A 19463-nucleotide genomic window follows, 5' to 3' on the forward strand; every position below is an offset into this window, starting at 1 on the left:
TAAGTTGATTTGTTTAAAGGATAAGATCCTGGGAAGCTTCTGTTGAGATACATTAGAACTCAAATACTGCATGTAATTTCCAAGACATTTTAAATTATATATGAAATTTATGATTTCTGCACCATACTTCAGAACAAATTCTATATTCATTCAAGCTCTGCTTTGGCTTTGATCGGGCAATGCAATAGGCTACTTTTACACAGTTTAGGATGTATGTATATGGGAGGGTACAGACAGCTTCTCTGACTGGCCTTGCTACAAACTGCTACACAACCCAGTGGCTTGAGGTGATATTGAGATCCTTTAGGTGTACTGATTCCTTCCTCATGCTGTTTCACATGTTTTAAGGAAAAATTGCCTTGCTAAAGACAATTGCAGTTAGACTGCTGTAAGCCTTCTTTAGCAGGCTGGAGAACCAGCTCCAACCAATATAGTTTATTACCAGTTAGTTCAATCTTTTATAATTACTTGAGTCTATGGGATATTGCCTTTTCTGGAATCACTGTCAAACTGGTAGGGCTGGCGAGCAGTGCAGGAATACATGTTTACCTTGGCTTTTAAGACTCTACTGAAACCTGTGTGTCTTTCTAATAGAGTTAATCCCTAGTGAACCACCACAGCTTCCTGGAAACTGTCCTGAACCAAAGCGTGGTAGATCATGGATTCCCTTCCGTGGTCATTGTTACTATGTTCACACCACTTCTGAGGAAAGCTGGCCTGATGCATCCATGGCATGTATTCAAATGGGTAAGAGCCTTTTTTTCGTTAGGATATTTTACAGATTGTGTGCTTAGTTTTTTAATCCAGAACAAAGAGATAATACATAGATGTGTGTATATCGATTACAAGCTACAGCTAATTTAAATTTATTATCAAGCTTTTCTGCTATATGGAAAGGCTGATCATGAAATATGTCATGAATGTTTTCTGAGATAATTAATTTCTAATGGAAAATCTTGCTGCAATTGGATGTAATATTTAATTGATATTTTTAGGTGCTTCTCTGGTTTCCATAGAAGATTCTGCTGAAATGGACTTTCTCTTACTTTATTTGTCTTCACTTGCAAGTGACTTCAGAAAGTTTTGGATAGGATTGTTCAAAAATATTGATGGTAATTGTTTCACAATGCATATTGAGGTGTAAGGAAACACTAAATAAACAGAGAGAATACTAAATAACACTAACATACTAAATACTAATACATTAATATAAATAAATAATCAGGGGGAAATCAACTATTATATGCTTAATAACTTTTCTGCTAAAATTCTTAAAACAAAACCACACTTTTTGTATCTTTACTGTGAATAGAGTGCATTTCTGTCTGTAAAAGATTCTAGCTTAACACGGCAGTTGATTAAAACATTTCCTGTTGCTTTTTTTTACTCAAATTGCTTGACATATGACCAGTGTTAGTCTTTTAAGAAAAATGTTTTCTTGTAGTTAAAAGCTGATGCAACCTGAAATTGAAATGCATTTCTAAACCACATGAGGGGACAGCAGCTCATATGAGCTGCCTGGCAACATTTCATTTTTTTTTAATTGTTTTTTAGCTACAAATCTGATCCTGGTTTGTATATCATGGCAATTCTGCAATTATGGGAGACTTTAAGGGTACATCTCCAGAGGAAGTCTAGACTGGGCTGCAGTGAGTGGCCTTGGCCATGGCTGCCCAAGTCCCTATCTTTCCGCACCAGCAGTGGTAGGCACCTTACTGCATGGTGGGCCAGGTTCATCTGTTCTAGCTTAAAACTAACAGTACAGATGCAGTGATTTGGTCCTGACCTGGCCCACTACACTGCCACCAGAGGCAACAGGAAAGTGCAGCTGCAGACAGTGGGAAGGAGGAGGAGGCATTGCAGCAGTTGCAAGTTATACCACGATATACTGCCATGAAAGCTCACACTGAGGGAACAGAGATGGCAATTATTCCTATGTGATGAGCCTCAGCAGGAGATGAGCAGGGAGCTCTCCTTAGGGAGCTAATTCAGTCTGCAAAGATAATTGATTAATCCAGATCTGATGAAGCAGCTATTCGCTGGTTCTGGATACACAAATAAAATCTCTGAGCAATATGCATCGTTGAACTTGGCTCCCAGGCACAGGCTTCAGCGAAAAGTCCTTGGGTAGCTTGGGCATGTCTTCCTTACATCACTGACAGCCATGGCCAGGAAGGATGCTGGAGTTAATTTTGTCTATGAGCACTTGGATTTGTTACACTCCCATCTGAATATCTCTGGTTGCTAAAAGAGGGAGAAATGAGTCCTCTGTGATACTAATTTAATCAACTAATAAATTCCATATCTGATGTCATCGTGCCTAGTAGACTAGAAATGACTCCTCACTTTATTCACTCACTAGGTAATACTTTTAATTTTAGGGGAATGGTTATGGACAGACAGAAGTGCAGTAGACTTTGTCAACTGGGAGAAAGGAGAGCCTACAGTAATTTTTGATGAACACTGTGTTGACATGGATGTCTCAAGTGGAACCTGGAGGACCTATTACTGCTCTGTTGACCAGAATTTTATTTGCAAAATCCCCAAAAGTAAGTTCTGAATTCCTTTTAGATGTAGTGGTTATATAGATCAAGCCAAACTGCTTATGCACTGGGCACACTTCATGTGTTGATACTGGTGCACATGCATCTGCATCAAAGCCAAGAGTAACTTCTGTTAACAACAAGAAATAATGTTGAAGAATCTGAGTCACTGTTTCCTCCACTCAGTTTAAAAGCATTGATTTCTTGCCATTTGTTGTACCTTAGGCTAGGAGAGAACATATGACCTGTTGAGAGTGTGAACAAAATTCACAGTCATTATAGCTAGAGTGCAAGCGGCAGTAGACAAGAATAGATGACTAAACTAGTGCTGAGAAGAAAGGCAGACACTATCCTGATAGTTAAGCTAAGGGGAAGCAATGCAAAGTCACTGAGCTCCTGCAGAAAGAGGATAGGTGTTGCCATTGGGATTGGTACCAATAAAGTATGCTGGATGACCAAGTGGAAATCATCAAGTGAGGGTGGGCAGTGGGGCCCAGTTCATTTCTCTGCTGACACAGGCACATGAACACTTGACAAGACAACCAAAGAGCATAGAACATTTAATTTGTAATGATTACTTGTGGCCCTGTGGCATTTTGGATATCAACCCACACAAATTCTGAACGTGTCACAGGCTGGGGTGAGTCCTCCTTGCGTGCACAGCATGAAGGATATAAATGTGCACCCATGCAGCTAGCGTGAGTCACCTTATACACACAGACTCAGCTCTGTTTGCACACATCAATGGGGAGACAGTTTGAAACAGGACAGATTTGCCACTGGCAAAGAGATCCACTGCACAAATATAATAGATACAATGTGGAATCAATTGAGTCTGCTGATTGTGAATCTCCACATGTTGGCAGGTTGGCAATGGAGTCATCCATGAGTTTTGTAAGGCCCAGCCAGCCATGCCTGCAAGCAATTAACTGAATCATACTTCCCAAGCAATGGAGGGAGGAAAAGGAAGTTGCCTAAAACTATAGCTTAAATGCTGTTAAGTATAAATGTGCTTTTCACCTTTGCAAATGTAAAAATAATTAGTTCTTCAGTGTGTAGTGTGAAACCTTACACTGTGGAAGTGTAAAAACTTTGAAAATCTGTCTCCCCTACCAAAAAAAGTGTTCAAAGCAACTGATAGTGAGACAACCTTTTTATTTCCTTTTTATTTTTGCAAATATTTTTAATAAGAATATTCTATGGATCCTTCAAGCTATAGATAGCCTGAATTGCCAGGGAAAATATTTTCATATATTTTTCATGTCCACATACTGTGTTCATTCCTGGTGCTCCCACATAAGAAAGTCATGGACCTACTCAAGTGGATCCAGAGGAGGGCCACAGAGATGATCAGGGCCTAGAGCACCTCCCTTATGAGGACAGACTGAGAGAGCTGGTGGTGTTCAGCCTGGAGAAGAGAAGGCTCCAGGCAGACCTTAGAGCCTGAAGGGGCCTACAAGAAATCTGGAGAGGGACTTCTTACAAGGGCATATAGTGACAGAACAAGGGGGAATGTCTTTAAATGGAGAGAGGGGAGATTTAGAGTAGACATTAGGAAGAAATTCTTCAATTGTGAGGGTGGTGAGACACTGGAACACGTTTCCAGAGAAGCTGTGGCTGCCCCATCCCTGGCAATGTTCAAGGTCATGTTCGATGGGGCTTGGAGCAACCTGCTCTAGTAGGAGGTGTCCCTGCCCATGGCAGGGGGGTTGGAACTGAATGATCTTTAAGGTCCCTTCCAACCCAAACCATTCTGTGATTCTAAGTTTATTTAAAATTTGATAAGAATGCAAAGTGAAAATTATATATGCAGTATTTATTTAATCTTTGAATGATTGCTTGCAAACTATGTATAATATATATATATTAATTTTTAAAGTTCCTGAAGTTGAGCCAACCCATGATTCACCCATCAATAAAGGTAAGTTGGTTTCTTATAAGCCCATTAAACAGAAATCTCAATAAGTTTATAGGCATTTATTATTTACAAGTTAAATTGTCTTCAGACAAATTTTATTTAAATACCCATTTAACTTTCACAGATGATTTCATCCGTAATCTGTTCAGAAGAGCTCTCCTCTCAAACTGCATGTCCTACTGATTTCTTTTTCTTTTTTTTTTTTTTTTTTACTTTACTAATAGTATACTGCGGTACAATATAATGCTCCTTTTAAAAGGAACATGCAAGAGATTGAGCCCAGTTTTGCATTGTCCATCTGGAACACGCTTCAATTTTAACTGCTGTTATGTTTGTTCGGTACTTTTACAGTTCACTCGGTTTACTTAGATGTTTGTTATATGCAGTCAGTCTTTGGCCATTTCTAGTAATTGTTCTGCTTTGTCTTTCACAGCATCAAAAAAGGAAGCTGCTGCTTCATCTGGAAACAATTTAGGTGGGATGATTGTTATACTGATCTTCTTTGTGCTAGCAGGGACTGGCCTTACATTCTATTTCTTCTATAAAAAACGACGCGATCGACAAGCAATTACAACCGGTTTTGACAATGCCATATACCGTGGTGATGCTGACCCTGGAACTCATGAATCAAATTGGCTTGTGACCAATATTGAACAAAATGAGCAGGCAACAGTGTAATAAGCAGAGTAATTTCTGGCATTATTTTGAAAGGAATTAAATTGCTGGAATACAGGAATTCTTAAGGCAAAGTGACTTTCTCTAGTTCAATTTGCACGGGATGCTTCTTGCTTTCTATACTTGCAGGAACAAGCAATCTTGCAAGGCAGATACAGAGATCTGCTCACAAACTGTTGTGCCTGGGAGAACTGTTGAGCATGCACATAGATCTGCGTGAGTGAACTCTCAGCCAGTTTCAGAGTTTGAGTCTCTGCATGGGTCCAGCATCACTTTAGGCACAAGAAGAACCATGCTCACCACAGGCAACTGTGAGAATGTGCCCCTTATCATGCCCCAAAAGGTATATCAAGATCTGTTGGTATCCTCTAAATGTCACTTCAATCTCCAGCAGACTGGCAGACTTGCTCAGGTTGGATGGGATTTCCGAGCTCCACTGAAGCATGTCCCTGCTCAAAGCAGGACTAGCTGCTAGGCAAGCTAGTCCCTATCTTCCTTTTGCTACTGAGGTACCCACAGAAACCCTTCATGTTGCCTGTAATACCTGTAATATCTGAATTAACACGTTTTCCTCATCTGTATAGAAAGTGTAAATTGTTTTCATTCTGCTCTAACTCTGTCACATTAGCATTGAAAGATCAACTGTAATAAGAGGTAGGAATGTATTGTGAGTAGAACTACTTTATCATTTAAATAGTAGAATAGTGATCTTGAAGGATTCTGCGGAAGGGTGGATAGGCAGGATGAATTATACTTAATTCATACCCAAAAAAAGTACATAAAATTTATTCTTGAAGTCTCCAATATCAGTGAAGATTTCATACATTTTTAGGCCATTTTTTCAAAGCCTAATGAAACTTACCATTAGAAAGTATTTTTTAATTTCTAACCTACTTCCCCCTGTCCAAGTGTGTTAATTCTTTGAATATCATTCTAGACTTTCACCATGATGGAGCTGATAGCATTGCAATCATGTTCTCTAGGTTCATAATCCCTTAAAGTGTACAGTAGGCTCACATACAGGTTTTCTTTGTCACTTTTCCAGTGTATTTTATGCCAAATGTAAACAAAAAGAGGCTCAAAGCTCTTAGTCTAGAGAAGGTCCTTATTTAATTTGATATTTTTTATATTTTAATCTTTTGACAGATTTTTTTGTTTAAATTAAAATATTTTGTGTGTGTATGGAATACATGTAAATGAGTTTTTATTCTACATTCGTTGACTAAATAGGCATTAAAAGGCTGGTTCCAAGTAAAAGTATGTGTGTATTCTTCAACTGAACAATTGATCACAAAAGTAAAAATAACAGGAAGGAGGGATGGGATTCTTAAACTTCTATACACAAACAAACATCCACTTTTCCTGGTCTAGCATGTTCTTAAAGCTCAGTAGGGATTTGTCATTACTGTCCTGTGAAAGAGTGTGCCTTTTTGTTTATTCATTCATGACTTTTGAAAGTTTACCCTAATAAACATCTAAAGAAAGTGTAATTTAAGGCTACTTATACGCTGCTGTGCTCTAGCATTTTCTGAGACAGGTTCTTATAAATTTGATAGCTCTTATCATGTCTCCTCTCCCTCTTCATGTTTTCTTAAGGCAACACTAGTCCTTCCCTTTTTAATTCACTGGCTATGTCTTCTAGATCTCTAATCCTTTTTGCTGTTCCTTTCTTTATTTATAGACAAGATGTAGAGACCTACTTTCTCAGTTTCTTGCTCTTTATATTAGGGCAGTATTTTAGAGACAATGTCCTCCCTTTTATCACTATTTTCATTATATCCCTCAACTATAACATGGCTGAAAAAGTAATTGATTCTCAACTTGCAGTGTAAGAAATAATAAATACCTTTAGGGAAGGAAAATCTGTGGAAGATTTCACCATGAATCTATGATTCTATGATTATAAGTTTCTGTAATGTCAGACAGTGACACGGCCGTGTCAGACAGATGTACAAAAAGGAATGGAACATCCTCCTCCTCCAAAAGAATGCCAGTTTACAGAGAAACAGTTCGCTAATATCAGTACCAATAACTTGGAACAGAAAAGAAAACATTAACTGCAGTTCCCTGGCTAAAGCAGGAATCTCAAAAGAAGTTTGTGAACTGGAGTGTTTACTTCGTCATTTATGTTTCTGAAACTAGGAAACTGAAAAAGGAAGTGAAGAGTAATTTGGAACAAAATGTAAGAGAGACCTATAAATACAAACAGAATAGAGAGATAGTTGTGAAATGAATTAGTGCCTTCAGGCCAGATTCCAGTGGGCAAGAGCCAGATTTTCCGGGGTCAATAGGAAAGGTCTGAACTACTCCATAAGCATAAGGTTGTCCTGATGTCACCGTATCCGGACACAGGAACAGTTAGGGTTCATTTTGTTTCTACTCAGCTGTGTCCTCGTCTAATATACCATGCTTTCTTCCTTCTATGGAATTCTGCAGGGCATACCTTTTAATTCACTACCTCTTAAATAATGATTTCTAAAGCATTTTAAGAATATGGCTAGCAGTTTTAGTTCCTCTCAGGAAATATTTGCTCTCATTTCAGGAAATGCACACAGTGCAACCATTATACTGCCTTTTATATAGACTCTTGATCTAGACAGCTAGTTGAAATTAATCTTACCTCCTTTTAGAAGTAGTTGACATAATCCTCCTTTATAATCAATAATTAGGAACATATATATATATAAGATTTGCAGTTGCTCTGGGGTTCACCAGAAAAGGCTAATGATGAGACTGAGGTTCTGGAGTAATATCCAGTAATGGGAGGAACAGGGGCTCATGCAATGAGAAACATAGACTGAGAATTGTACTAAATACAGTGTGAGTTATAAAAAAAAAACCCCAGAGATAGAAGGGAAAGGCCAAAGTAGAAATAAAGTAAGTTGAATTGGTCCAGAAGTGTTGACCATCCCTGGGAGAGCCAGGTCAGGCTAGGGCATTCAGCAGTGGCTTGGCAAAGCAGAGGTCTGGGAAATGGGGATGATGCTGGCAGGAGTGCAGGGGCTTCAAGAAACAGATGGTTCCTGCAAGAGGATAGGACACTTGGATATAGCGAAAAGCAATATGGAGTGGAACATGCTTCACAGGAGAGAGCCAAGAGGAAAAGCCAGCTGAAGTGAACTGTTGTCCCAGGGCTCCAGCTGCACCATTCAGATCAGGGAAGAGTATGCACGTGTGGACATGGAGGGGTTAGAAGGGTGTAAGATATTTGTACATTTGTACATTTGTTCCTATTTGCCTGGGTACTCTGTGTTCTTTGGAAAGGTCACAGATGGGGATCAGAGAAAAAGACAGGCTGCCTTTCCACCTTATCCTTGCTTCTGATGTCTTTCAAAGGGCAGAGAAGTCTAGAGAGATGAGGAGATGGTTTCTTCCTTGAGAGTGGCAAGCGTGCACAGGGTGGGGGAACGCTTTGGAGCATTGCGCTGGAGTGCTGAGGATGAGAAGGAAACCAGAGTTTTCCGAAGAGGAACAGAAAGTGGACTTGTGGGGAAGCCTCTGGAGTGATGGACAGGAAGGGGTTTCTCCTAGAGAGCTACAGAGGAACTGTACAGTTTGTTTTGCAACCCAAGAAGCCACTGAGAGAAAGCTTACAGGCGAGCACTTTCTCTGCAGAGATATTGTGGAAGTGGAGACATTTGTTTTTAAACAACCTGTCAGGGAAAAAAAACACTTTTAGTGTTCGGGGGTGTGTTCATTTTGAAGAAAAGGGGCCGATAATTCCACCAGCTGGATCTGGCCGGCTTGGGGTCCACTCTCAGTGGGGTGGTGGGAAAAACAGGAAGAAAAAAGATATATTAGTTGTATGATGCCTGTGATCAGTGATGGGAGTGCGGGAAATGAATCAGTTGTCAGGAGGCAGGTGGAATTGTAACAAGGCTTGATCGCACATCTCCCATCTGCACAGATCTTTCCTGCACTCCGTGTTGCAAGAAAATTGTTAGGTTTGGGTTTTTTTATTATCAGGCATTGGGAACAGAAACGTTTTTCCCTGGTAGTTTTAATTTCAGAGCTACTACATGGAAAGCAGCTATCTGAAAGTGTGCTTCTCTTAAAGACACAGTTTGCTGTGCACGCTGACTTAATAACGTATTTAAAAACAAGCGTAATTTCGAATCTATTTGGAGTTCTGTCTGTTACAAGTTTTTAACAGGAAATGAGAAAACAGAATTGTGCAATCTCCACACATTGTAAAGATAACAAATGTCTGTGAAAGAAAAGATCATTTCGCTTTTTGACTGAGTATTTATCAAAGCATCTACATTTAGTGCACATAACAGTGAAGCTCTTCATTCTTAGCTGGATTAAAAATGAGAGAGGGGGTTGATTATACCACTAAGAACTGGCTACATTATAATCACTTTAATGAAGATACGAAATTTAATGATATAAAAACTTTCCATAGTGACACAAAATAGGGAAGGGTTTTTAATAAATGAGGAAGCTAGAAATAAGATTAAAAGGAAGGAAATCCTAAATTTTTCATGAAAGCTATTTGCATTCAGCTAAAAAAAATCACAAGACAAGCACATTCTATGAATTGTCTTCCTTTAACTGTTTTCCTTTGTTTCTTGTGTGCTTTTATAGCTGCATTGAATACTAGAACCATTTATGTTCCAGAAGTTTAATATTTTATCACAACTCACTCCAAATATTCGTAAGGTGGGGATTTTTGCTCAATTACTCATATGGAGTTTGATAGGTGAAGCAATTAAAGTGTCATTTAGAGTGAATTTTGTAAACAGTTTCTGCCTGTTCTCACAGGATATCAACATAGATAATTTTTTTTTTCTATAGAAATGTTATTCTTGGTAGCTGAAGTACTCAGAATTCAGCTGAAAAAGGCCCTGAGGAACCTTTGAAACAGAAAACTTGAGGCTCTGCTTTGAGCAAAGAGTTCAACCAAATGACCCTCGAGATCTTCTCCAGTGTTAACTCTCCCATAATTTTGTGTACAGTAGTAGTTTATAGGATTATGTGCTTTTGATGAGCTAAAGTCTGTGCTGTTAGAAAACGTAAGCCAAAATGTGGCTGAAGCAGGGAAGAGGCTGCATGACTGGTGGACACTTGGGCAGTGCTAGCACCCACATCAGGCTTAAGCTTTCCACTAACGCGAACTCAAAGGACAGAAGCCTCAAACACTCTCCAGCAGTGGAATTTTTGTGGTGTCTAATCAGGTGCTTACAGCTCAAGAACTGTTTGTTTGGTTTTTGTTGTTGAAGCTCAAGTATAGTATTCTATTTATTGTCAAAACTCAGCAGTTCTATTAATTTATTTTATTTTAATCACACTTGGGAAAAAATCCATTATCCTGAATAGATTTCTAGATTTTATACAAATCTGCTGGAAATGATTTACAGACTGGCACCTGTAGACTGTTCTGAAGTGACAAAGAACTGAAAGGGCTGTTTGAAAGTATGTACGTGACCTGTCTTCTGTGAGACATTTTCTCCAACCATGGTGAACTGGATTCCTGCAGAGCCTTATCAGGCCAACACAACCAAATTGACAGGGATGTCTACTTGAATTAAGCCTCTAAATTTGGCTTTCATCACAATTAAGAACAGCTCTACTAGGTCATATCAAAGGTTTGTTTAGCTTAGCATCCTGTTCTTGGTGGTGTCCAAAAGCAGGTGCTTAATGAAGAGCAAAAAAGTTGGCAAACATCAAGTGGTACCTCCTTATTTGCCTCTCTTGGCCTTGACGTCTGCAGCTCGGGGATTTCCTGAGCCAGAAGTGGTGGTTTTGCATTCATCTGTATATAGACATTAGCATGCAATTAACCTTGGGCTTGAATTTTACAGCACTCTAGCAACTCCATAGTAAGTCCTCAAGAAGACAAGTTTTAATGAACAATAAATGTGAGTTGATTTACTCTGATTTGCATGGAATAGGAAAAAAAGCCCACATAGAGACATATCAACAGGCTAGCTAATACACTGAGTGTACACTGTTAGAATTTTTTCCTATATAAATAGGCCCTCAGAAAGCCAGCAGAGAAAAATATAGTATTGCAATACTTGTTGGAAAGAGTAAAGTATTTAGTATTTCTCCAGCATGCTTTCCTTTTTTCAATTCCTATTAAATCCCTTTGGATGTTCTGATATTCACATGTATCAACAAGTTCTGACAGCACTCCTCTTTACTGTGTTTTTCTTACCATTTCCCAGTTCTCATTTCTTTTCTGACAAATTCTATTAAGTGCTGCACAGAGTGGGCAGCTTAGGGCAGTGCAGCATAACTTGCAGTGTCAGAATATGGAAAGATTTTCTAGTGGTCTGTACATCAGAGGGCAGAGATCTGGTGTCCTTGAGAAGACATGTTGTATTTCAAATCAGAGTTAAAGACATTCTATAATCCTGCTTAATTCCTGTTCTCACACCAACACAGCTGGACTCACGGCTTTTCAATCAATGACTTCTAAAAGAAATCATCTTTGAAAAAAAATATACTTATCTTTTTATAAGCAGCCAGGTGGTAGACTATTGTGGTTTAGTTCAGAGGAGTAAAATGTTGATTCACATCTTTCCGTGAAGAACTGTGGTAGCTGTGTGTGTGTCTTTTACTATCGCTTTTATTAAAGGAAACTTTCTCTGGTCGGTCTGTCCTTCCGTAAGTATACTAAATTTTGTATTTAATTTCACAAGCCAGTTACTGCATATTCTTTATGAAGTTTATTCTGCATTTCAGTTCATGTAAGTTTCCTGACAGTCTCTGTGCCCTAGTGTTTGGGCTTCACCAGGAAATGTATGTGCCCAGAAAGTGCAGGACTGCATCTCTTCTAATTATTGGTGGAAGTGGTCCTCATACATTTCTATATGTAAAAATGTCTGAAATGAAACAGCCACATTTGTGCCAGTGTGAGTAATAAATACAGTTACTGATAAAGAATGGCAGAAATCTGGAATAGTATCTGAAAGTGCCATCCTATTTGTCTGTATATCACATGAGCTAAATGTCTCGTACCACTGGTAATGTTTTAGAAAAAATCATGTGATTGCTGAAAAAAAGCCAGAGAGAGCAGTGAAAGTAATTCCTTATCCTATGCTTTAAAATATGCTTATGATTTTTATCATGTTTCAGGGAAAGCTGTCTGTTTGTTAAAGTCATGATTAGTGAGTGATTTTGCTGCAGCTCTGAGTCTGACAATGAGATCAGGCACGGACATTCACAGCTCCTTCAGGGGCAGAATGGGTGCTAGGCCTTGCTCATACGGCTTTCTGGCACTTTTCTCACTGCTTAAGGCAGATCAGCCAGGGCACAAGGCTTTGGCTTGCAGACAGGAGCGAGGTGATGCCAGGCCAGCTCAAATCATTGGCTCTAGTTCGTGGACCACAGGTGGCTTCCTTGACATGCTGCCACCCTTAAGAGCTGCAGAATCTTTTATTTACCACTGAGTGGAGTCCTTATCAAGACTGCAGATGTGCAAGTCTTGATTACCCAATCTGCTGCATGACATTTTGCTCAGAACAGTTTGGCAGTGAAGCTGTACCTGACATTGCATCCAGATGGTCCATGTCATGGTTGAGCTCAGGGCTCATCAACAGGGTATCACAAATACACGGCTACCTTTTTGGGCACCTTTGCCAAATCCATAGTTTCTACCAATATTTTAATATGGGTATTGTTTTTTATTTAGGAACTAAGAGGACTGTTTATTGAAGAATATTGATTTCAAATGCATGTATCTTTACTCATTGTAGTTCACTGGCACTTTCTCTGGACAGCGTTCTGTATCAGATATTCATCTTGGATCTTGTCCTGTGGCGATGATTACTACATTAACCCACTTGTTAATGCTCCCATATATTCAACTCCTATGGTCAATTAGATGAGTGCTTCTAGCAGGTTGTAAAAATTGCAGCTGGTATTCCAACTCCAAGTCCAAAGAGAACATGAGGCTCCAAACAACTGAGTTCTCATATAATCAGGAAATTAATTAGTGTCGGTATGAAAAAAGCCCCAACAACGAAACAAATCAAAGAAATCAGTTGCGAGAAGAAAGTAAGGAGGCAGGAGCTGAAACCAGTATTTTTCTCCTTTTCATATTTCTGAGTGGCTCTGGGTACATGTTATTTGTCATCCTGTGGTCACTTATCTTCTGTCTCCAGCATCAGATTCCCTCCCAGGACTGCTGTCTATGTCTCAATACTCTGCTTCTTGTTAGTGTCTTAACTCCCTAACATTTCTTGCCAATTCCCTGTTTTCCTCAATGTCTTTATGATGAGAATGTTGTGCAGGGACCTTCAGTGGACGCCCACTAGTTGCTGGTCTCTGCAAAAGCAAATTACCATGCAGGAGCACATGTGGATCCAGTCTCTTCCTTCACATCATTCCTGTCTATGTGGAGAGACAGAAGCAACAGAGGACAGTAAACCTCAGACTTGCTTCACCTGATATTTGAGGAAAAGTAGGTGATGCTGCCGCACATGGGCTCAAGCAGTTATCCAGCCGTTCTTGTCTGTACACAGGAGCAGTTCTACTCAGAGATACTCAAAATGTGACATTGTTCTTAGCTGATAGAATTGCCCTTTACTTTAGAGTCTTATAAAACCAGTCAGTATATAAATCTTAAGTACACAGACACATTGTGTTCTCACTCTGGGACGTGTCACTTCCATGTCACGCTAGCTGTATTGTGAAACAGTGTGTCACTTCAGATTTGTAAGCTTTAAAAATATCTAATTTTGACTAAAGGAGGGATTCAATCGTGCTCGAATAAACGTATTCTCTTTTGTTCTGGATGACACTGAAAAAAAAAGTGCAAATGATGTTTCTTTCTTCTAGTGCTAAAGTAAGAAATAGAAGGCATGGCTAATTTAAAGGTTAAAGATCTTAGAATTTTGTATGTCCTGTGAAGAGGAATCTTTTATTATAAATTGAATATAAATAGGGAACTGAAGAGGTCCTGCCCAAAGGCAGTGTCAGCTAAAATTAAGCAGCTGCTGAAAGATACAAGCTCTTATAAAGTTTCCAACAGTGATGACGATTTCACCCATCCCCTGAGGAATTTACTCAAAGCTTCTAATGGTGTCAGTGTGCTTTGCAATGTCACCAGCTCCTCAGCACAGTTGGGCTAGAGTGGTCCATATCTATGCCAGTAATAAGCTCTTGGTCGCTCCAGAACAGGCTGGCAGCTGCTGTGTTCAAACTGCTTCATAGGAATGGTCCCTCAAACACTGGATGTGCCAGCTAGACCTAGAAATCCCTCTGGGGGAGTGCTCACTAGCATGGGTGAAGGACACATGCCTATATCCATTAACAGGATACACAACTCTGCAATATGTCTCTTCCTGAGCATTTAAGTTCATTTGACAAGTTTTAATAATTTATTAAGTACAACTTTTGCCATCATCTGAGCTGTTAACACACAGAATAGCACTGAATCTTTCCGTAAAGCCCTTGTCAGTACACCTTACAGTTTGGTATAAACTATTAATTACTGCTCTTTCTAAGGGATTGACTATGGCTCCTTAGTGTTTAGTTATCCTCTCATGATTGACATGATAGTACATTTTTTCTACTAACTTTCCAGAATTCACATTAGTCTGCCTGTCTTGCAATTCCTTAGTTCCTCCTTTTTGTCCTACTGTTTTCTGATATGCTCGAACACTCTCTAGATTTCAGCAATGTTTACTAATAATTGTAAATCTCTCCAAGTCAGTCTCTAAGTGTTAAAACTAATCAAATTTATCTTCCTTTAAAAAAAAGAAGGTATATATAGTAAATGAAAATAATGTATGGGGTTTTCCTGCAGCCCAAGTATCACATTTGGTTTTGATCTTTAATCAGTACTGTTATTTTAGGCAAAGTTGGGCAGAATTTGTGCAGAACTAATCAATGTTCATGGTACAGGAAATGATCTTGCAAGTGTTCTCTCATCTTCCATTGTTTACATGCCTCCTAAAGAAGTGTCTGACAAAATGCTGCTGAAATGAAGAGCGTGCTTTAAACAGTGCATGCGTATGTTTGTGTATGAAGAATGAAGCTCATGAATGCAGTGACACTGCCTCATGGAAAATAACAAGGAGAATGTATTCCGCACTGAAGCTTTCCAGAACAGGCTTAAGTTTGATAGACTGTGATGCTGCTAAGAAAAAGAATGAGATTACTAAAAATGTGGGCAGGAGCCCAAACTCATTTTAGATGCACATTGGCTTCATAAATATAGAAATTCAGCTAAGTTGAGAGCACTCAGTACATGCAGTGATACGCACAGCATCCACAAAAGTGTACTTTGATGGATGATGTGCCTACTTAGACAAACGTTTAGAGATAAGTATTAACTGAAAAAGCGTGGCATTGGCTGCAGATAATGTGGCCTTGAATAGTCCTTTAGTTGGGAACTGGCTGTGACTTGAAGTTTTGACCAAGGCTTACCAAGTTTCTAGAGGTAGTTCACATCCTCCTAGCAGTTTTTAATGCTGTGCATCATGACACAAGTTCTTGTATCTAAGGAGCTGAAAGCACTTTTCTAGATGTCAGTAAGACTTCACAACACCATTGTCTTGCGCAGAGGCGAAAATTAGAGGATGTACGGTTTGATTTGGCCTGATAAGCTCCACAAGTGCAGAGCTGGGAACAGAAACACTTAACTTTTAGCTTTCTCTGTGTCTGGATATGTTGAAAATCAGGGCAGGTTTAGGCAGTGCAAAACTTTCTTACTCATCATAGGAGATTCTGGTTTTGTCCATGGAAATCTGGCTGGAGATGACCAGCTCATTTCCCATCTGTCTATCAAATAGATGTTCCTACATATAGCTTGTTCCTACATTCTTAATTATTTTTTCATTTCTATCCTCTTAACATTCATTGGTTGCAGAAGTAAGAATGGCAAGGTTCAGCTTTTCAAGTTCCCAAGTTTCCTCTTTCTCTGTCGATGCTTTAGTGAAGAAAATGGTAGGTTTTGGTTAAAAATGCAAAGGAGCACCTGGTAATTTTTTCTGCATTGGCACCAGTGGGTGTAATTCAGTCTTCCTGTCTGAGATGTCTGAAATGTCTGAAAGGTAGAGTGCTTTTTTCTCAATTTTCTCACTTTTTCTTGGATTTTTTTTTTTTCGCAGAGAGATAAGCAGTGTATCGGGTGCTTCTTCCTCTCCCTACATTTTGCTTGGGATATATTGCCCCAGAAAAAACTTTGATACATTTATGCTAGACTTTTACCTCTTTCCTGAGAAGGCAATTTTCACCAAGAAGCATTAGATGCCTTCAGCATTCTGTGCTTTGGTCTGCTGAAGTCCTTTTTAAGATAGTTACGTGGTGCCTGCAGTGTTTGCAGGTTATTGATTTGTCTTGTTTGTAAGTCAAGTTGTCTTGGAGAATGCCAGTGGTGGGTAAGAGAAGTCGAAACTAAACCTTTCAAAGCTCTCAATGTGGTGCCTGGCTTACCTTAGGTGAGGACACTCTCCACCCCTCTTTTTGTGTCCATGCATCAAGGAGCAGGTGATTCAGAGACAGAAAAGCCAAGAGCGAGACTGGTCTAAATACATGCCCATGGCTGGTGGCTGGGCTAAAGGAGCACTGGAGCCCTGGCGTCAGCTCCCTGCAGCACATGTGTGGATTGTCAGCACAAACTAGACAAACAGAATTGATCTGAACTATAAATCCCAACCAAGGCCATCACTTTTGTAGCTCTTTTCAAGCTTGTTAGTAGAGCTCAGATGACTGCCTGCCTAATTATGGATTTCTGTAGGCAAGGCATAGATGCCTTTCTCTCCAAACCAGGCAATTCTGCACAAATGGCATGACCAAAGTGGTGTTCAGGGTAAGTATGATACCTTCAGGATCAGGATCAGGATCAGGCAGCCCTGAGATGTAGGTAAACTGAACTGATGCCTCAGGCAAACTACTTTCTACTCCCAAAGAGTTACAAATTCAAATCCCCAAAACACATAAAAGAACAAATTGCATTGCAGCGATACTACAATGTTCAAATGATGCCTGGAAGAGCTGTGATAGATTTAGATGCCTTTCATTACAAAGAAATCTGGAAACTATTTCAGACTAAAGCCAGCCTTTAGAGCAGTTCACAGAGCTCCTTTTACTTTTTATTTGAACTGCTTCCCAGAGGAAAAAAAAAAAAAAGAAACCGAGCCCTACAGACCTTTTTATAGTGTTGTAGTTAAGAGATGCCTTTGGTAACAGTCCATGTGAATGTCTGCTCTCTTTAGATCTCCTTTTGTGCTGTTAATTATGAAATTTACTTTCTCCTTCAGAAAATAGGTTTGATACAATTGTAGTTGGAAGGTGTGTGAACAGGGAAAGAACTACAGTGTCTTCCTTGCCAGATGATGTAAAGAAACTTCAGTTACTACATACTTCTCACACCCCTAGAGGCTGACAAGCAGGCCATGTCATGAATCAGTGTTGAGGAGCTGGCATTAGAACATTGTTCACATGTGGCATTTTTCATACGTCCTTGTTACCCGTATTTAAAGTAATGTTCTAGACCTCACCAATTTGCAGACAGTGGGGGAAGATAACAGTGTTAAATATATTTTCTGCCAAATTTCTGATGCAATATGCTTCTCTTCAATATTCAAGTCAAATGTTGCATCTAGATATTGTAAGGACTTAAAAAAAAAGGCATTGAAAATGTGTAGAAAGTTATCATAGAATCATAGAATGTCTCATGTTGGTATGGACCCATAGAGATCATTAAGTCCAATTCCCAGCTTCTCACAGGGCTACCCGACATTAAACGATATGACTAAGAGCACTGTGCAGATGCTGCTGGAAGTATTAACCCATGGAAAACATTTTGAAGGGTTTCTTTCTGGAAAGTGGTATATAGGTTTTTTGTTGTTTTTTATAAGGAAGGAAACAGTGACAAAACCAAGGAAAAAACAATGACTCACCACAGAGATAATAAAAAGAACAGGCATTTTTCTAGTTATTTTTATAACTATATACTGTTATCCAGGAAGTATTGATACAACCTGTTATTTAAATGATAGTCCAAAGATGCCTGTTGATTATTTTCAGTGATTACTGAGGCTTAGTTAATGAGAAACAGTTGAAGAGTAGTACAAAAGGTTGATGAGTGTATCTGTAAATCAGCAGTCACAGAGCATACATTGGTCTGCCAAATATATTGAGGTTCAAAGGCTCTTGGGCCATCAGGCAGGGCTAGGCTCTTCTGAGACTCTTCAGTAACTACTTATTTATGCAATGCCATTTATTCACAAGGAATGCATATAAATCCTCATTCTTTAAAAACTGTTAATAAAGAAACAATATCCCTCCTCAAACAATGTACAAACTTGGTTTTCCCCATGGAAATCTTTATGTTCTCACTTTCATAAAGTTGCCTTTCTGCTTAATTACTCCATGCTTCCACTAGTTTTTTCCTTCATTAGGTATGCACAAAAACCAAGCAAATTCATGCATGATATTTTCAGCCACGATATTTTCAGCCACGATATTTTCAGTTTAAGGGTCTGCTTCCCTAAGTTGGCACTTATTTTGACCTATGTAGATTTTATTGCCAGAATTTCAATAAACAGAGCAGCTTTAAACTGATGCCTTTGGAAGCCTGAATGAGAAGGGTTATGAAGGATGGCAAACAGTATCTATCCAGTTGTTAGAATCTGACAGAAAAACCAGCAGGTTCATCTCAGTTCTGTATCGTAATACTCAACTAAATTTGGCATAGAAGATCAATTAAATCCACAACCCATGAGATCAATCCCCTTGCAATCGCTTTTGATAGCTAGGGCTGATCCATAAGCACAGGAGTACATCAGTTGCTCTCAGCCACTGCAGTTGAGTGCGTAGGTAGACACACCCTAGTGAGGCACACTTTCAGCAGACCAGATCCTAAAGGACCTTTGCTCTTGAAGGATCCCAAAGCACTTTCACGTCACTTTAGCTATCTGTGAACACTTGGCACCAGTAATTGGCAAATTATCCCCTGCAAAGCAGCCACCGCATGTCACCTCCCACCTGTTAATCATTTAGACTCATCAGATTGGCTGAGATATAGGGTGATGTTGATAGTGTTTTCTTCCTTTTCCCTTAATCTTTGGGTGAGTAGAAGTTTAATGAACTTGGTGGAACTTCCAGGGAATCCTTAATAAGTCAATTTTTATACTATTGGTAACTTCTTGATGGGATTAGTGTCTAGGATGTAGCAGTTGGACTTGAAGTAACAATTAACTAAATTCATGCTAGGGAGTACAATTTTGCTTTCAGCCCAGCTTCTGACCTTCCTGACTGGGACTGGCCACCCTGTGCTTCATGGCTTTATACAGCTTGCACTGGAGTTATTGCACATGAGTAACAGTGAGATGAAGGTGCCTGCCTGACATCATTGCCAGATTTCTGAA

General features: G+C 39.4%; 1 protein-coding gene across 1 annotated transcript in view; it reads left to right on the top strand.

Moving 5' to 3' along the window:
- The window catches only part of LOC308218077 (macrophage mannose receptor 1-like), a gene marked incomplete at both ends in the record, with an annotated part of 29489 nt that extends 24350 nt beyond the window's left edge, over positions 1-5139 (top strand). The window contains 5 exons of the mRNA XM_080611683.1: positions 595-747; positions 996-1112; positions 2382-2549; positions 4423-4464; positions 4895-5139. Of these exons, the coding sequence (XP_080467809.1) occupies positions 595-747; positions 996-1112; positions 2382-2549; positions 4423-4464; positions 4895-5139 (725 nt within the window). The remainder of the gene's footprint in view (positions 1-594; positions 748-995; positions 1113-2381; positions 2550-4422; positions 4465-4894) is intronic.
- Between the last annotated feature and the right edge of the window lie 14324 nt (positions 5140-19463).

Source organism: Psittacula echo, assembly GCF_963264785.1.
Source record: "Psittacula echo genome assembly, chromosome: 2".
Taxonomy (NCBI): Eukaryota; Metazoa; Chordata; class Aves; order Psittaciformes; family Psittacidae; genus Psittacula; species Psittacula echo.